This window comes from Mchenga conophoros, linkage group LG10 (assembly GCF_057382185.1).
Source record: "Mchenga conophoros isolate Kocher_MC1m ecotype Shallow Benthic linkage group LG10, M_conophoros_male_GT1.1, whole genome shotgun sequence".
NCBI classification, from domain to species: Eukaryota; Metazoa; Chordata; class Actinopteri; order Cichliformes; family Cichlidae; genus Mchenga; species Mchenga conophoros.
In genome coordinates, this window is record NC_140535.1 from 6,272,265 (window position 1) to 6,291,057 (window position 18,793).

Below are 18,793 nucleotides of genomic sequence, written 5' to 3' on the forward strand. Positions count from 1 at the left end.
CATGGATGAAATCCAGTAGAATGAAGCTCCCGAACCTTAACTAGCATTTTAATGACATTAGATAGTCATTTTCCAAAGTGATTTGAGGAAAACGAATGTACATGTGTATATTCATTCCAAACGGTTCTCATGTTTCCTAATTTTTCCGATCTCGTAATGTAGTGACACGTTGGGTACCCGGAAGCATAATATGCCGACGATTTGTCACGTAGCATAAGATGTTCCGCTTTGGGAGTGAGAACGTGTTGTAGGTACCAACAAACCAAGCGGAATGTGGCTCAAGGCAGTGGCTGAAGCAAAAACTGGGATGTGTGACGAATTTGGAGAGGCCATGGAAAAAGGCTTTTGGACTGCCTCAAAGAGATTCTGGCAAATCGTCAGGCAACTCAGGAGGGGAAAGCAGTGCTCTGCCTTCACTGTGTATAGTGCTGGTGGAGCGCTGGTGACTTCGACTGAGGACATTGTCAGACAGTGGAAGGAATACTTCGAGGACCTCCTTTCGAGAGAGGCTAGAGTAGAGCCGCCACGCCTCCACATTGAAGGGAGCGAGTTGAGGTGGTCTGGGCATTTGGTGTTCCCCCCAGACAAGCTGGAGGAGGCTAGGGAGAGGGAGATCTGGGCTTCTGTGCTTAGGCTCCTGCCCCAGCAACCCAGCCTGGACAAGCGGGAGAAAATGGATGAATGGATGAAGTATCAAGATAGGTTCTGTATGATTTAAATTAATCTAAAATTATGTCAATGGTAAGTGGTTCTGATAACTATAAACGATAAGTATGGTATGAAATAAACTGTACCAGAAAAAATAACTTTCTGTCGACATAAAATGTACCAGAGAAATGTCAAATCCGTCTTTAGGAAAAATTACAAATCGTGGCTTCTCAGACAGATTGAGAGCAATCACAAATGGCATTTAAGAAAAGCTCTCATCAAAGCATAAGGAACAAAGGAGCTTCCTTTGAAATCTTCCTAAGTCGCTTTCTCTTACACAGACATGTCCACACTGACAAACAGGTACAGCCATCAGAGGTATGCTTCAACTCTACAGACATTGACAGCTCATAAAACTGCAGATCAGGCTTGACGACACACTTTGCAGTCATCCCAGGATGCAAAACTGGTAAATGCATAACAACAGTCAACAAAGACATACACCAAGCAGCTCCATCATCTCCCATGCATTACCAAAACAATTATAAATATGAAGACCTGTGTTTCACAGTGCTTTTTAAGATGATTATATTGGAACAACCTGCACAATGCTTTCCATGTCTTTTTGTTCTGCTAGAATATTACACTAGTATATTAAATTAAAAATACAGTTTAAGATAATATGATATAAGATAGTATTTGAATTGAATTGAAGTTTAACAACTGTTTTAACCCCATAATAATATATTAAAAAGGTAAATGGCTGCATTTAAATAGCGCTTTATCCAATATATTGTGCAGTTTGATTTTTTTTAATGCAATAATGACAGAAAGATACAATGCAGGTTCTAAGCGTCAGAAGCATTCATTGTCCTGCCCAAGGATTCTTCATCACATGAACAGGGGTACTGAAAACTGATGGGTTCTAGTTCTCTTAAAGGGAGAGAATGTGTAGTAACAATGCAAGTTCTTTCTCTTTAACATGGAAAAGAAAGCACTGTTGATCTTTAAAAATCGGTGAGATTATACTAGTGTAACAAGGTGAGGCTCTTCTGTTAAGTGAACTTTGCTACGCTCTGCTAAATACAGTGGATCTTTGCTCCCACTACAGAATCACACATCTAACAGGTTTAGGTCATCGGGGTAAACTACTGCCTGGGTGGTATCTCCTTTGTATAAAGTGAAATAAGGTGGTATTCAAAGAAATATAATATTGCTTCTAGAGCAGGGCGATATGACCAAAAATATTTATCACGAGATATATTTGAAAATTTGCCATAACGATAAAACTGACGACATAATTGACACTACTTTACAACTCCACAACTTTATTCGTGCAAAAAAAAAAAAAATCAACGTATTTTCACTTAAACAAGCAGCTGTTTTTTTATGTGCATTAAAGTTATATAAAAATTTAAAAGTGGAAATGCAAAATCCTTGCTTTTTTTTTTTTTCTTCCAATAATATCAACAGGTGGACAACAGTGAATGTAGGCCAAAGTTTGTTATCAAAATGCTCTGTCCTCCTGGAATAACTTCCATTTTATTTTGAAGCTTTACGCTGATGGCTTTGGGTAACTTTGGAGATTATTTTTAAGACGATGCTCTATTTTATATTACCAACAGTTTATAAGTATGTAAATGAGCCTTAAAGAAAGGACAGAATAAAGTCCTATTCTTTTTTTTTTCCTTTTTTTTTTTTTGCCTGTCCCGTTTGGCTCTTTTGCCATCAGAATTGTTGTCTAAAGGCAAAGAAAGATGCCCAACGGATTTACTTTACCAAATTGACCATCCCAGCCTTGCCATAATGGTCCATTTGATTCACCTTTTATTGTTTATTTTATTTTCACTTACTGAACATGGGACAGACTTGACTGGGGGAAAGAAGGGGAGAAAGAAAGAGGGAAAGAGAAACAGCTGAGAAGAGGGACGGGGGAGAAGGGCAAAAACCAAAAACCAACAGAATGAGCAGAAAAAGAAAAAAAAGAAGAAGAAAAGAAAAAAAATGCATATATCAATCACCTGGGTCACCTGCTGAGAAAGAAAAAAAGAAAACAAGCAGAAGAGAACAAGAGTAATAGAATAAACAACATCACAATGATATATGGGAATATGACAGTAAATACTAAATATTAAACATTATTGTGCAGCACATAAGATCAACAGAACACAGTGTGCTTTGAGGTAGGAGCCAAAAAGGGTGTAGTTTGTGGGTGTGATCACCCGTGTGTACACCTGTGAGCATGGACGTGCTTGTTTTGTTTTGTTTTTTTAAAAGGTTCCTTCATGTAATGATCTGCTAGAGGGTGTGTGTGTGTGTGTGTGGGGGGGGGGGGGGGGGGGGGGCGCCACAGCCCCGTCCTCCAGGGCATGAAGCAGGTATGGAGGAGATCAAAACTCCAGACATCCAGAGGCCCCAAGAACACAAGAGACCAAGGAAGACCAACAGAGGAGCAGCCGCGCCACTGTCCCACAAAGAGCTGAGGAGAGTCCCAGATGAGGGCTCACTCAGCAGCCAGGGGGAGTTGCAGTGACGCGCCCGTGAGCTCCGCCGGCAGCCAGCCGTGCCTGAGTGACCGAGCCCCAGGCCGAGAGGCCGGGGGCACCCCACCTCCGAAATGGCCTGAGCGAGCCCCAGGCTCCAGGCCCCGATAAGCGGCCACCAAGGAGTGAGCCGGTGTGTACCTGGACGCCCATCCCCGGACACAAAGAACCACCAATGCACCGATGTCTGAGGGAGTCCGCCACTGGAAGACCGGAACCGCTACATCGATCACTACGGCCGTCTGCTTCTGTTTGTCTACCACCACTATGTCCGGTTGGTTAGCCACCACCATTTTGTCCATTTGTATCTGGAAGTCCCACAGGATCTTAGCTCGGTCATTCTCCACCACCCTTGGGGGCATCTCCCATTTTGACCTCGGGACTTCCAGGTTATACTCGGCACAGATGTTCCTGTACACTATGCCGGCCACTTGGTTATGGCGTTCCATGTATGCCTTGCCTGCTAGCATCTTGCACCCTGCTGGATTGTCTCTGGGGCATCTTTACACAGCCTGCACCTGGGGTCTTGCCTGGTGTGATAGACCCCAGCCTCTATGGATCTTGTACTCAGAGCTTGTTCTTGTGCTGCCATGATTAGTGCCTCTGTGCTGTCTTTCAGTCCAGCTTTGTCCAGCCACTGGTAGGATTTCTGGATATCAGCCACCTCCTCTATCTGCCGGTGGTACATACCGTGCAGGGGCCTGTCCTTCCATGATGGTTCCTCGTCTCCCTCCTCTTTCTTGGGTTTCTGCTGCCTGAGGTATTCACTGAGCACTCAGTCAGTTGGGGCCATCTTCCCAATGTATTCTTGGATGTTCCTTGTCTCATCCTGGACTGTGGTGCTGACACTCACCAGTCCCCGGCCCCCTTCCTTCCGCTTAGCGTACAGCCTCAGGGTGCTGGACTTGGGGTGAAACCCTCCATAAGATAAGATAAGATAACCTTTATTAGTCCCACACGTGGGAAATTTGTTTTGTCACAGCAGGAAGTGGACAGTGCAAAAGTTATGACGCAAAAATTAGAATACAATAAGAATAAATACAGTACACAGCTGTACAGAATAGAATAAAATAATATACTATATACAATAGAATAAAATAGAATAAAAATATACAATAAGATAAAAATAGAATACGAATGCTATATACAACTGAGTAAAAATACAACGATGCCAGAAAAGATTATTGCACTTAGTGTTATTGCACATGTGTGGATGTGTGTGTTTGTTCAGTTAAAGTCTTTGTTGTGGAGTCTGACAGCAGTGGGGAGGAAAGACCTGTGAAATCTCTCCGTCCCACACCGTGGGTGCCGCAGTCTCCCACTGAAGGAGCTGCTCAGTGCTGTCACAGTCTGCTGCATGGGGTGGGAGATGTTGTCCAACAGGGATGACAGCTTAGCCGCCATTCTCCTGTCACTCACCACCTCCACTGGGTCCAGAGGGCATCCTAGAACAGAGCTGGCCCTTCGGATCAGCTTGTTCAGTCTCTTCCTGTCCCCAGCAGAGATGCTGCCGCCCCAGCAGACCACACCATAAAAGATAGCAGAAGCCACCACAGAGTCATAGAAGGTCTTCAGGAGTGGGCCCTCCACCCCAAACGACCTGAGTCTCCGCAGCAGGTACAGCCTGCTCTGCCCTTTCCTGTAGAGGGCATCTGAGTTATGAGTCCAGTCCAGTCTATTGTTCAGATGAACACCAAGGTACCTGTAGCTGTCCACAGCCTCAATGTCCATACCCTGGATGTTCAGTGGTTGCAGTGGAGAATGCTTGTGCCTGCGGAAGTCTACCACCAGCTCCTTGGTTTTACTGGCATTGATCTGGAGGTAGTTCAGCTGGCACCAGTCCACAAAGTCTTGAGTCAGTCCTCTGTACTCCTTGTCGTCCCCATCAGTGATGAGGCCGACTATTGCAGAGTCATCAGAGAACTTCTGCAGGAAGCACTGGGTGGAATTGTGGGAGAAGTCTGCAGTGTAGATGGTGAAGAGGAACGGAGCCAGAACCGTTCCCTGTGGGGCCCCCGTACTGCAGACGACCCTGTCCGACACACAGCCCTGAGTCCTCACATACTGTGGTCGGTCGGTGAGGTAGTCCAGGATCCAGGTAGTGAGGTGATGGTCCACTCCAGAGTTCACCAGCTTGTCCTTCAGAACCGAGGGAAGAATGGTGTTGAAGGCACTGGAGAAATCAAAGAACATGATTCTCACAGTGCTCCCAGCGGTCTCCAGGTGAGAGAGGGAACGATGCAGGAGGTGAATGACGGCATCATCCGCTCCAATGCCAGGCTGGTAGGCAAACTGAAGTGGGTCCAGTGATGAGCTTGTTAGGCGCCGAGGCTGAGCCAGGACCAACCGCTCCAGGGTCTTCATCAGGTGGGATGTCAGAGCCACCGGCCTGTAGCTGTTGAGGTCCTTGGGGCGTGAAGTCTTTGGCACTGGTACAACACAGGAGGTTTTCCAGAGCTGTGGGACTCTTCCCAACCTCAGGCTCAGGTTGAAGAGGTGCTCCATCACCCCACACAGTTGGTCCGTGCAGGACCTGACGACCCTCGAGCTGATGCCATCTGGGCCCGCTGCCTTCTTGCCATTAATCCTCCTCAGTTCCCTCCTAACCTGGGTGGTTGAGAGAGACAGGCTGGAGCCTTGTGTTGAGTGTGTATTGGATGCTGTTGTTGGGGGTGGGGGGGAGTGAGCAGGGTGAATAGAGGAGGTGTGAAGTGTCTGAGGTGTCAGAGGTGGAACAGCAGCAGTGGGGGTGGGTGAGTCTGCAGCCGATGTTGTAGACTGTCTCATGGTTGAATCAAATCTGTTGAAGAAATGCTCCATGCATGGTAAGGAGCTTTCTTGTCTTTATGTCAGTGGCTTCCTTTGGCCAGCCTATTACCCCAGCAGGGTACCTGATCACGGGCAGGGCGTACGTGTTGATGGCCCGGATCTTGTTCTTACCATTCAGCTGACTCCTCAGGACTTGCCTGACCCTCTGCAGGTACTTGGTGGTTGCAGCCTTTCTAGCGGCCTCTTCATGGTTCCCATTTGCCTGCGGGATCCCCAGGTACTTGTAACTGTCCTCTATGTCTGCAATATTGCCTTCTGGTAGTTCAATCCCCTCAGTTCTGACTACCTTCCCTCTCTTTGATACCATCCGACTACACTTCTCCAGTCCGAACGACATTCCAATGTCATTGCTGTATAGCCTGGTAGTGTGGATCAGTGAATCGATGTCTCGTTCACTCTTGGCATACAGCTTGATGTCATCCATGTACAGGAGGTGGCTGACAACTGCTCCGTTCCGTAGTCGGTATCCGTAGCCAGTCTTGTTAATGATCTCACTGAGGGGGTTCAGGCCTATGCAGAACAGCAGTGGGGACAGAGCATCTCCTTGGTAGATCCCGCACTTGATGGTGACTTGTGCTATGGGCTTGGAGTTGGCCTCTAGTGTTGTACGCCACATCCCCATTGAGTTCCTATATATATATATATATATATATATATATATATATATATATATATATATATATATATATATATATATATATATATATACACACACACACACATTTTTTATATATAGACACTATGAGATTGTTTGTTGTAATACAAAGAACAAAAACAAAGCTGCTGCTGTTGTTGTTGGAACCATAAATCCTGCTCTCTACCAGAAAATCCTGAATTATGAAGAATGTCCATAACCCTTATGTCTTGGTTCATAACCCTTGGGACAATGATCAGCAGGACAATGATCCAAAACACACCAGCATGTCCACTGAATGGCTAACAAAATAAACAAATAAAGTTCATATTTAATCCAATAGAGATGATTTGGCATGTTCATGCTCAAAAACCCTCCAGTATGGCTGTATTTACGTTTATGGTTTATGGATGATAAACCGTCAACATCGCCTGGTAAAAGTCGAAGCAGTCGCCGCTGACCAACATTGATGGAGATCGTTAGCTGCCTGATGCGCCCCTCAGCATAGGAGGAACTAAGTGCTAAGTACATGTCAGCATCATATTTCCTCATGCTGTGTGTTCGCTCGTCTTGTGTGTTTCATAGTTTCATCTATGCCTGAGTATTTTCTCTTTCTGTGTTCTTCTGTATTAGCAATAAAGGTCTAGTCCTGCATTTACTACTACTACAAAGCACTATGACAAAGCCAGCCAATGAAATGTGTTTTTCCACTTTATCTAAGCATTGAGTCAGGGTGAACTAACTAACATTGTGAAGCATTTGCATATGCCTAAACTCTAAGTAAGTTACAACATACACCTCACAACAATAGTCAGTACAGACAACAGGACACAAACATGTGACTCATACACAAAGACAGACATTAAAAATACTTACACGGACCAAAACAGCAGTTCTCTCGCTTCTTTAAAATAGATTTCAACTGTCCCATCATGTAATTATGAAATTACACAGTGCCTAGCATGTACGCACGTGAAATCAAATACAGTGCACTAACAACAAAATAAATAGCAGCCGTGTAAATTTAAAAATTTACACTCTCCCCAATGTGCCCTATACCCATCCTCCCTACTTTGATCTAGGATCTACTTGTCAGGATTTGTGTCGTGGATGAGAGAAGGAGGACCCAAACGCTGGACTTACAGGTAGGTAGGTGAAGGTTGGTGTTTATTGTCGATGGAGTGAACAAACAGAACAGAGGTAGGAAATGGCTGGCTGGCTGGCTGGACGACTGACTGAATGACTGAAGGACTGACTGAAAGACTGAATGGCTGGCTGACTGAATGCAGGCGGAAACGACAACATAACATCACATGTACTTCAATGACACGACAACGATCGGATGGAACTGAGGACTTAAATACACGCTGGGTGATGAAGGATTAGAAACCGGTGAGTACACAGCTGAACTTAGTCTGACTAATGTTACATGGAAATAACTGGAACACAATACGCAGGCGGTATGCTGACGCAGAAAACATAGATGTGAAAAGAAAACTGAACATGACAAAACGGAAAACACTGGGTCAACGACCCAGGAACCCTGACAGTACCCCCCTTCAAAGGCTGGCACCCGACGGCCGAAAGAGAAAAAGACCAGAACAGGGTGGGCGGAGGGGGCCCAGGACAGAGGGACGGAGTCCGAAACAAAAACAGTTCAGGGGCGGCGGCCACTGAGCAGTTCCGGTGGGCGGCCGCGAGGAAGGGTGCGGCGGCCGAGATGAGACGGGTCCGGTGGGCGGGTCCGGTGGGCGGCCACGCCGGCGATGACGTCCAGAACATAGCTTGGGCGACGGCGTGGCGGCCGCAGGACCAGGCGAAGCAGAAGCTGAAGTTGGACCAGGCGAAGCAGAAGCTGCACCAGGCGAAGCAGAGGCTGAGTCTGAGTCTGGACCAGGCGACAGCACGGGAGCCGGGGGTGACGGAGCCACAGCTATAGGGCCAGCGGGTGCGGAAGCCCCTGGCTGGAGACAGGCAGGGCCAGCGGGCGCGGAAGCCCCTGGCTGAAGAGCAGGAGAGCTCACAGCTGGGTGTGGGTGCTGTGGCTGCAGGTCCGGGAACTGAACAGGATGGTGGACGGGCGACTGGGAGACAGGAGGCGACTGGACAGGAGCAGACTGGACTGACTGGACTACAGACTGGAGAGGGGCAGACTGGACTGACTGGACAGGGGCGGACTGGACTGACTGGACAGGGGACTGGAGGACAGAAGACTGAACTACAGGGGACTGGAGGACAGGAAGAGACTGAACTACAGGAGACTGGAGGACAGGAGGAGACTGAACTACAGGGGACTGGAGTGAAGGCTGAACAGCAGGTGAGTGAACTGACTGGAGTGGAAGCTGAACAGCAGATGAGGGAACTGGCTGGAGTGGAGATGCTAAGGGATGAACAGATGTAGGCGAGGCTGATGACGGAGCTGAGGTTGGTGTGGCTAATGGCTGAGCTACAGACTGAGCTAGTGACGGAGATAAAACTACAGCTTGGGCTAGTAAGGCTGGTGCCTGGGCAGGGGACTGGTCAGCTAATCTAACTAGGGATAGTGCGAGGGCGTGAAAGGCTGGGTCAGGAGGTGGATGAAGTGGTGAAGTAGCGGGTGAACCGGTTAGCTCTTCCAAGCCTCTAAGGGGGTCAGGCTGGGTTCTGGCTGCCCTCAGCCTGGGCGCTGGGACAGGCACGAGAGGTGGCTGTACACAAGTCACCCCCACCCGAGAAACAGAAGCGGGTGTGGAGGTAGACTGGAGCTGCCCTCCTCCTGGGAGCTGGCACTGGTGTGGGTGTAGACTGGGCCCTAGCCATCTGAGGAGGTGAAATGGCTGAAGGGGAAGGCCGAATCTGGGCCGCCGTGCTGGTGGGAAATGGCTGAGTAATGGGTGTGGAAATAGTGACTGGGTGTGTGATATTGGCAGGTTTATCGGGGATTGTTCTGGTTTTTCTGCCACCACTATTTACAGTCTTTGGAGGAGCAGAGCAGAGGGAAACTCCCCATGAATCAGAGATGAGTCTATTAGTTATTTCAGGTGAAGAATCAAATGAGGAGGGTGGAAAACAGTCACTGGAACTCACCACCGGGAGTTGCTGAAAATAGTCCATGTTATGGCAGCGTGTGCGCCGCTTTTTCCCGGGAAGAGGAAGCGGGCGGGGTACACAGCCGAGCCTCTGGCGCGGGAGCCTCTGTTGAGCCGAGGTGGGAGGCGGAGCCGCTGTGCCATGGTTGAAGGTCCAGTGAATGAGGCAGGTGGCGTGTGAGCGAGGAGCGGACCCGCGAGAGAGGGAGCTGCCGAAGCGCGGCGCAAAACGCCCACTCTCCGCGGCAGATGCTCCGGTGCATGGGAGGAAGCAGGTGGGTGAACGCGGCGTCTCCAAGGCCCGCCCAGAGCCAAGCGAGTACCCTCGAAGACGTGCTCTCGCTCCGCGAAGAGCCGCTGTCTCTCCTTAAGCTTTTCCGCCCACAAGGAGAGCGCTGCCTCCTGCCGCTCAAAAAGGTCCGAGTCCGCTGGGTCCACAACGCGGGGTCGTGTCATTCTGTCAGGAGTAGTGTCGTGGATGAGAGAAGGAGGACCCAAACGCTGGACTCACAGGTAGGTAGGTGAAGATTGGTGTTTATTGTCGATGGAGTGAACAAACAGAACAGAGGTAGGAAATGGCTGGCTGGACGACTGACTGAATGACTGAAGGACTGACTGAAAGACTGAATGGCTGGCTGACTGAACGCAGGCGGAAACGACAACATAACATCACATGTACTTCAATGACACGACAACGATCGGATGGAACTGAGGACTTAAATACACGCTGGGTGATGAAGGATTAGAAACCGGTGAGTACACAGCTGAACTTAGTCTGACTAATGATACATGGAAATAACTGGAACACAATACGCAGGCGGTATGCTGGCACAGAAAACATAGATGTGAAAATAAACTGAACATGACAAAACGGAAAACACTGGGTCAACGACCCAGGAACCCTGACACGACTGACATTGATTTTGAGGGAGGTATTTTAATGTATGGTCTCAAGAACTTTGCCTCTTGTTTTAGTTAAATTGTTTATTTAAATTTATTTGGGCCATGTCTAAAATTTTGCAACTGAAAAGTGTCCCACTTAATTACCATGATGTCCTTCTACTGCTGTGGCATAAATTACTGGTGTAAATTAAATTTTCAGAAGAGCAAAGCAATTGAATAACATGACTAAACTTACTTGCTTTGTTTAATCATTTTGCATGGTTTTAACAAGTAAATGACACTCCTGTACAAGTAAAGAGTTTTTATTTTTGTCATTTTTGCCCCAATGAGTCCTTTCAGAATGCATTAACTTTCTTAACTTTAACGAAGGCCATATAAACCGTATCCAATAACAATATCAAGTCCTACTCTCGCCCTCAAATAAAAGTAATTTATTTGGCTGAGAACAGTGGTTCTCAAACACCTTGCTGGTGGAGTACAATATAAGTGAAGAAATATGGAATAATAAAGTAAACAGTAAATAGTAATACATTAATCCTTAAAATAAGTTTCCAGCATGATATCACACCAGTTTGTGAAATAGTCAAAAAAACACATCTATTTTTTCGCGTGGTCATGGACACAAATTGTTAATAGATGAAAAAAGTAATTATCCATCAAACCTAAAAACTAGTTGTTCAACCCTTGGCAGCAGGATGTACAGGCAAACTGGCAATGAGTTTTTCACGTTGCTGTGGAGGAATTTTGGCCCTCTCTTTTTTTTCAGAATTGTTTTAATTCAGTCATACTGGATGGATTTTGAGCCTGAACACCCTGTCAAGTAGGGCTGCTCGATTATGGCAAAAATGATAATCACGATTATTTTCACTGAAATTGAGATCTCGATTATTTGACGATATTTATTTAACCCTTTAAGACCTACCATAGAACCAAGTCCGCCAGAGCTTATATTATTTTTTTACATGTTGTAGTGCCATTTGTGGGAGCATTTCAAGTTGCTATACAACTGTTATAGCCCATATTTTAATAATATGTATGCATTAAGTCCATAGTAACTACATTAATTGCAAAAAAGTGCAATAAACTACAAGAAAATTGAAAATCGTTTTTGTTTTTGTTTTTTAACATATATTTTTACTTGGAGAAATTTAAGAGGTTTATCCCTCAAAACTTTAAATACAAAAAAGTTGCAAAAAATAGTTTACAACAACAGGAAATTAATTTTGAGTGTCTTCATAGTTTTATTTTGGAGATACAGCAATTTTTATATACTGCAGGAAAAACAAAAACAATCCTATGATGCAAATTTGCAAAGAAAACAGCAGGTGCATCAAAATAAACTATTTCCAGCAGTGCAATTCGAGTTCTAAGCATCCCAGAAACTATTCAGAAAAGTCAAACATGACCAGTATAGGCTTTTAAGGCCTACAAGTAAAAAAAAACTACATTTTCCGCGAAAATGACATCACTTCCGGTTTCGGGCAGGAAATGGCGGACATGTGATAGTTAGCGGTGCCGTCTGTTTCAATGTGCGAAGTGTTACGAACAGCTGATCGGATCGGCAAAGCGTGTTTCTGGAATATTATGTTTTTGTTCCTGCAAGCGCTTTTTATGCAATTTATGTGGAAGGAAACCGTGACCGAGGACAAGCTGATGGCATAAGATGTAAGTTTCATATGCAAAACAAATTATTGCGCTAGCTTACACGGTTCAGGTTCTACAGGGATTTAAAAATAGTTACACAAAACGGAGCGCTGCTCTGACCGACTTTAAAGGGTTAACAATAACAATGTATTGAATAATGACTTTAAAAAATAATATAAAATAGTGTGCAACACCACTGAAGTTTTTTTTTAACCTCTCTTTTCAACCAACGGCAGTCACTCTCCTCTCCAAATAACTTCTGCTTAGCTTTCCGAGCTTCCCTCGGGTCCTCTTAATCAGCCGTCTCAACCTTTTTTGCGCCACGGACCGGTTTATGCCCGACAATATTTTCACGGACCGGCCTTTAAGGTGTCGCGGATAAATGAGGGAGGGGCTAATAATCAGCTCAGTCATTTTTAATGATCGTTGAAAGCCCAGATCGTAATCGTGATTAAAATTCGATTAATTGAGCAGCCCTACTGTCAAGGTCATTCTCTATTGGATTAAATACAAACTAGCAGCAAAAAATTTCTGGCACAACTTCACCTGCTTCCAAGGTGCAAGGAGAGGATGAAAGAATTAACAAAGCAGGAACTCCAGCAACACTTGAGGGAAGATGAACAACTTTAATAATTGACCAACGCGTTTCGGCTTGTGGCCTTCATCAGGATGACCCTGATGAAGGCCACAAGCTGAAACGCGTTGGTCAATTATTAAAGTTATTCATCTTAAATACAAACTAGGCCACAACAAAACATTTTGGGGGTTTTTAGCCATTTAGAGGTGGACTTGTTGGTGTGTTTTGGATCATTGTCCTACTGTGTCCCAAGGGTTATGTAGCAGGACATAAGGGTATGCTCCATAGTCAGGATATTCTGGAGCAGAATTTATGGTTCCAACAGCAACAACGACAAGTTGTTCGAGTTTCTGAAGGAGCAAAGGAGGCCCCAACACAAACTACATGTTTGACTGTTGATATAATGTTCTATTTATTAAATGCTGAGTTAGTTTTATACCAGTTATACGAGATGCAAACCTTGCAAAATCTTAAATTTTTATCTTGTTTTATGGGGCAACCGTGGCTCAGGGGGTTGGGAAGCTCATCTGTAACCGGAAGGTTGCCCGTTCGATCCCCCTGCTCTCTCTGTCCTGGTCGTTGTGTCCTTGGGCAAGACACTTTACCCTACCGCCTACTGGTGTTGGCCAGGGGGGCCGACGGTTCGATATGGCAGCCTCACTTCTGTCAGTCTGTCCCAGGGCAGCTGTGGCTACAACTGTAGCTTGCCTCCACCAGTGTGTGTGAATGTGAGAGTAAATGAATAGTGGAATTGTAAAGCACTTTGGGTGCCTAGAAAAGCGCTATATAAATGCAATCCATTATTATTATTATTATTATTATTATTATTTTGTCAGTCCACTGAATATTTTCCCAAAGGTCTAGGGGATCATTATAATGTTTTTTGGCAAATGTGACACAAGCCTTTGGGTCAGCAGTGGCTTTCACCATAGGTAAAAGCCACAGCAAGGTAAAAAGCAAAATCAACTTATCTGTGCATTTTCATGTTTCGGTTTATTGTAATGCTTGAGCACTTTAGATGTTCAGATCCACATCCATAATGGAGTATTATTAATAGTGCTGATGAAGTGATTTTTTTTTAATTTAAACTATTTTCAATCAAGTTAATAGAGATAAATGAATCATCATATTTTTGTATTCCTATTGTTTTCGGTTATGTGCCTATGCTGATAGTTGCTATGCAGCAACTCTCTATACTCTCGCCACAGGAGGCCTTAGCAGGGATAAACTAGCGAGTCCGTTCACATCAAGATAAACTGATAATTAGTCTTATGGTAGTGCTTTCGACTACTGATTAGTAATAATGAGGTAATAGTTGGGTAATAAAGTGGGAACAAAAAGGTAATAATATGGAAATTTGCACATTATTACCACCTAATAACCAAGTAATATCCAAGTAACATAATTGTAGCAACAATGGTTACAGGTGAGTAATATTATACTGAAATTCATTTACTGAATAACAAAGGGACAAAACATGGAGTAATAAAGTGGAAACAAAGCTATAACGATGAAGCAACACCAATTAGAGAAAGTAGTGTAATACCTTGGTAACAATATAAAACAACCTGCTAGCAATGCAAAGGATGTGTCTGTGCATTTGAATTATCATCTGTTAGAAAGGCTTTAAATGGTAATAACCTTTAATAATAAGACTGTTTTGACTGATGTTTTACAATAATAGGAAAGTATTACCATATTATAATGCTTCAATTCTAATTCTTTTTAAAAATTAATAAGGGCACCTTAAGAATTGCAATAATTACCTCGGAATATCTGTGGTACTTTCTGTGTAATACAAAGGAATCTGGGTTGCAAAATGCAAAACTGCCTGTTTCAACTTAATACCATGTTAATCACTACATAGTGCAGCCCAGATTCCTTTTATTACACATAAACTACAACAGGTATTCCTAGGTGATTATCACATTTGACATTTCCTTTAATAAGTTATTAATGTGGTACTAATGAAAAACAGGCAGTTTTGCATTTTGCGGTCCTAATTCCTACTTATATAACCAAACAAACACCAAAGATATTTCCAGCTAACATGTCTTGACATTTCCTTCAATAGGTTAATTTTTTTTACCAACTAGAAATAGGCAGTTTTGCATTTTGCAACCCTAATTCCTGCTTATTACACAGAAACCACACGTACCATCAATGTTTCCATTTAATAAGTCAGAACGATAAACACAACATTTACATTATTGCTTTTAAGCAAAGTAGGATGCTGGAGAACCAGGATTAACTGAGGCATTATAATATTATTATATTATATTTCTTATTATTCCTATTATTCTAAAACATCAGTCAGTACAACCTTATTCTTATGAGGTTATTACCATTTAAAGCCATTCTAATAATGGATTAAAATTCAAATGCACATACATAACCTTCATAGTGCTAGCAGGTTATCAAATTCTTATTATGCTACTATTACTAATTGGTTTACTCTTTTGTTTACTCTTACTCAGTTGTCAAAAAAAGGGCAATGTGTAGCTTGTTAGCACTGCACACAGCAGGAGTGGTAAGTCTGAGAAGTGCAAACAGATTCAAGTTTTCCAAGTACTATAAAGGTAATACAAAATAACTCACCTAGCTATTGTAAGGGCCCTGCCTGCATCAGGTAACCTAATTACCTGATTACTAATACTATGATGGCCTTTTATCCTGCTCAGGTTCCAGTGTGACTCAAGCATGTTGCTAAATGTTCATTCTCTGTCCTCTTTTTTTATATTCTTTTGTTGCTGTACTGTAAACTGACTGCCTCTAAAATTCTTCGAATTGTGTCACAGTTTTGTGTTTTCAGTGTTGTACAACTAAAAGTAAAGGTCATTGTAGATCAATTTAATCAATTTAATGTAGAAGGTTAAGTTGTTTTATGTTGGAAATGTTTAAGGTCGTAAGACCATGGATTTTAACTTACATACTGTTTTTGTGTACACATCCACAGTTCTTATTGCCATTAAACCTAAAACAGAAGCTGTTCTGGATGGAACAAAAAGAAAGACTCTGGACTCAGCTGGCAGGCTGCCTGATCACACAAACAATCCTCTGTCCTGTTTATAAAAATTGCCCTCATGTCAAGAATCCCCGGAATGTAAATAATGAAGGAAAACATGCAAACAAATCATCACATCTAAAACCCACTGCATATCATCAGTAAAATATCTTAACAATTAATGATATTAATGTGAGGGTTTACTTGATGCAGGCATTCCTGCTTATTTTAAAACTACAGTTGATATAGTGTAGATCCCTCCCGTCCATAAATATAAAAGATCCTGATTTCATGAGCAAATCAGGAGTTGCAGAAAAATATATTTGTTCAGAAGCATCGACTCTATAAAGCTGGGCAGTCTTATACATTGTGCATAGAGCTCCATAAATGCATGTGCTTTAGATTCAGATGTCTTTTCAACTGATGTGACTTCATGAGCAAGCACTCACTAACAAGATCAAAGCACAGCACAGCCACAGAATGTATGAATCAGACCAAAACAATCATTACTGCTCAGCCTGAAGGACTGATACGCATCATAGTAGGTTTAGGCTTGCCAATCCCACTGACCTTCTTTCAGGGTTAGCGATGGGTTGACATTCCATGACAGTTTCAATATGGATAGGAGCAAGAATGCTATGTATTTTTGTGTTGTTGTTGCCCTACAAGCTCTGCTGTTTAGACTGATCTAGAGCAACTTTGACTCTGTTACATACTGTTGGGACTTGACATTGTTCCTAAACAATATTAGGACATGATAGATTGCTATCGGTGGTGCTGAAATAGTGGTAGGTCAGTCAGTACAGTGCTTGATTGGGACTGTAAAGTATTTCAGCAAGAGTCTAGTACTGTGGCTAAAAATTGTGCAAAATATTCAGAAAAATCTGATTTACTATTATACAATAACACACAGGTAAAACTGAAATAAATTTTAACTGTTCTTTTGCAACAGTTGCCATTTTACCATTTTAAGGATTTGCTTTACAAATCCTAAAAGGAGAAAATTTGTTCCAAGTCTGTGAAACAACTTTACTCTTGTTTGCTTATTTTGTTTTTCTATCAATTCCATAAATGCAAAATGAGCACGTTGATGCCAGTGTGATTAAGTTTGTCTTGCTGTATTGTTGTTTAGTCAGCACTTTATCCCAGCCTTACTCCCTATTGTGTCAGCTTACACCTAATGAAGGAACAGCCAAGTTATGTTCATTATTTACCATACTGATGACCTTTTAGAAGAGGCCTCTGTGATGTCCAAACAATGGATTATGAAGAGGATTTTGTAGAAAAAGCAAGCAGTATATTTGTCAGCCAGTCTGCATTGGGATGTTGAAGATAATATCAGTGAATGGGTTTGTCTGACATGCTGATATTTTTCACGCAAAAATAGGCAAGAAACAATATGCTTGGGATAATTTAGAAATTGTCTCATGATCTGTTAATTACACATATGTCATATGGTAATCCTTTTATTTTCGCAGCATAATGACGTATGACTGTGAGTGGTTAAAGACCTGTGGCCATTAGTTTGGCAGACTTAGCAAATGGATGAAGTGAGTTGAAGAAAGAATTCCACCAGCTAAATCACTTAAATATAAAATTATAGTTGGTTTGGATATTACCAGTGAGCTTTTTCACCTTTGTTTGGCTATTAAGATTTCATTGATACTTATGCAGCTGTCAGTTTTCCATATGGAAAGTCACTATCAGCAGAAGCCTTCTTGATGAATGTGGGTTGTTGTTTTTCAGCCTGGTTCTATTTGCCCCTTCTTAACTTTGAGCAGCCCTGCTTTAAACAGTAGTAACACTATTCCTATAACAGTGATAAAATTAATTGCTTTGGTCATTGTCCTTATTGGTTCTGTTGCTCTCAACATTGCATTACGTAAAAGTAACACAAATCCCCGTGTCCAACTAAGGTTTGGGGACCGCTGAAGAAACAAAACGTGTGTAAATCTTACGGACTTGTCACTCAGTTCTTTTTTTTTCTGTAACCACAACTATATTTCTATTCATCTACAGCCATCAGCAAACACTTTACAACAGTTTTTGCTCGTGTCCTCCTTCCAGAAACACGCTTTCCCCATCACCTTTAGTTCTGCATCGTCACACAACAATCAAAACAATCAGTGTCTCTAGTTAACAGCTGCAGAAGATTAGCAGTGTCGTTTTTGAATGGAGTGTTTTCCACAGACTAATCCGCTCAACCCCCCGCCCGTTTTTAACGTCGGTTGCATGATAAAACAGACAGCACGTCAGTCCTTCTGCTACTCGATCCCATTCCACATATTTCATTTAGGGCAGCCTACAGGCAGTGCATAACTTTGGCGGTGGAATTCATAAACAGCAGTAGCAGAAGCGAGACACTTGTGTGAGGGGAGACTCACCTGAGAAAGACCGTCTCTCCTTGTCGGACTGTGATATTGTCCATCACTTTGTTGTAGGACTGAGAATCCCCTTGGCTGCGGACCTGCAACCCTGCAGGTACAAGAAACAAAATCCTCAGGGAGAGAAAAATTGTGCATTTGGAAAAAGCGACAAAATATCCCCGGATAGACATCGTCTTTAGCCTTCGAAGGCGCACAAACAAAAATCATACAGCGAGACAATGAGGCGGTCCTCCGCCGTGAACGGAGATTATTGTACTCCCAGTTCATTAGTCTTAATCCAAATCTTCTCGCCAGGTATTTGTGGTGTGAAGAGCAAGGAAGACAGAGGACGCTGTCTGGCTGCACTATGGATTATCACTGCCCTTTGTTTTAAACGGGGGGTGGGGATTATTCTCATTATCCCTCTGTTTGATTGTTTGTTTGTTTTTTCTTTGGGTTTTGTTTGTCTTTTTTAAAACATAAGAAATAAGACGTAAAGATCCCTTCAGGAAAGTATTGAACGCTTCATCCTCGGTAGAGAGAATCGAAAAAGTACACAATTAAGAAAAGAGGACTT

General features: G+C 43.3%; 2 protein-coding genes across 7 annotated transcripts in view; both read right to left on the reverse strand.

Annotated features, from left to right (window-relative positions):
• Positions 1 to 18,555, reverse strand: part of ntm (neurotrimin) — a 181,228-nt gene extending 162,673 nt beyond the window's left edge. For 2 of the 6 annotated variants that reach the window (XR_014894065.1, XR_014894066.1), the window contains exon 1: positions 18,235 to 18,552. Coding sequence is in view for 4 of the 6 variants with exons in the window: in XM_085288305.1 (XP_085144431.1) it covers positions 18,235 to 18,407 (173 nt within the window). In the remaining 2 variants the exon portion in view is untranslated. Of the gene's footprint in view, positions 1 to 18,234 lie in introns of all 6 variants that reach the window. The other 4 variants (XM_085288305.1, XM_085288303.1, XM_085288306.1 and 1 more) reach the window with 3 other exon arrangements.
• On the reverse strand, positions 6,907 to 10,178 carry LOC146565281 (uncharacterized). The gene is made up of 2 exons (XM_085290141.1): positions 9,812 to 10,178; positions 6,907 to 9,598 (listed from the first exon to the last, which is right to left on the reverse strand). The coding sequence occupies exons 1-2, from the start codon at positions 10,176 to 10,178 to the stop codon at positions 8,214 to 8,216; spliced, it is 1,752 nt and encodes a 583-aa protein (XP_085146267.1). The 3' UTR covers positions 6,907 to 8,213.
• Positions 18,556 to 18,793: the final 238 nt, after the last annotated feature.

Excerpts from the sequence above, each read along its gene's own strand:
- LOC146565281 (XM_085290141.1), bottom strand. The coding sequence starts at position 10,178 with ATGACACGACCCCGCGTTGTGGACCCAGCGGACTCGGACCTTTTTGAG. Across the intron at positions 9,599-9,811 it reads CAGAGGCTCCCGCGCCAGAG|TGGTGGCAGAAAAACCAGAA; the intron begins GCTCGGCTGTGT and ends GACTGTAAATAG.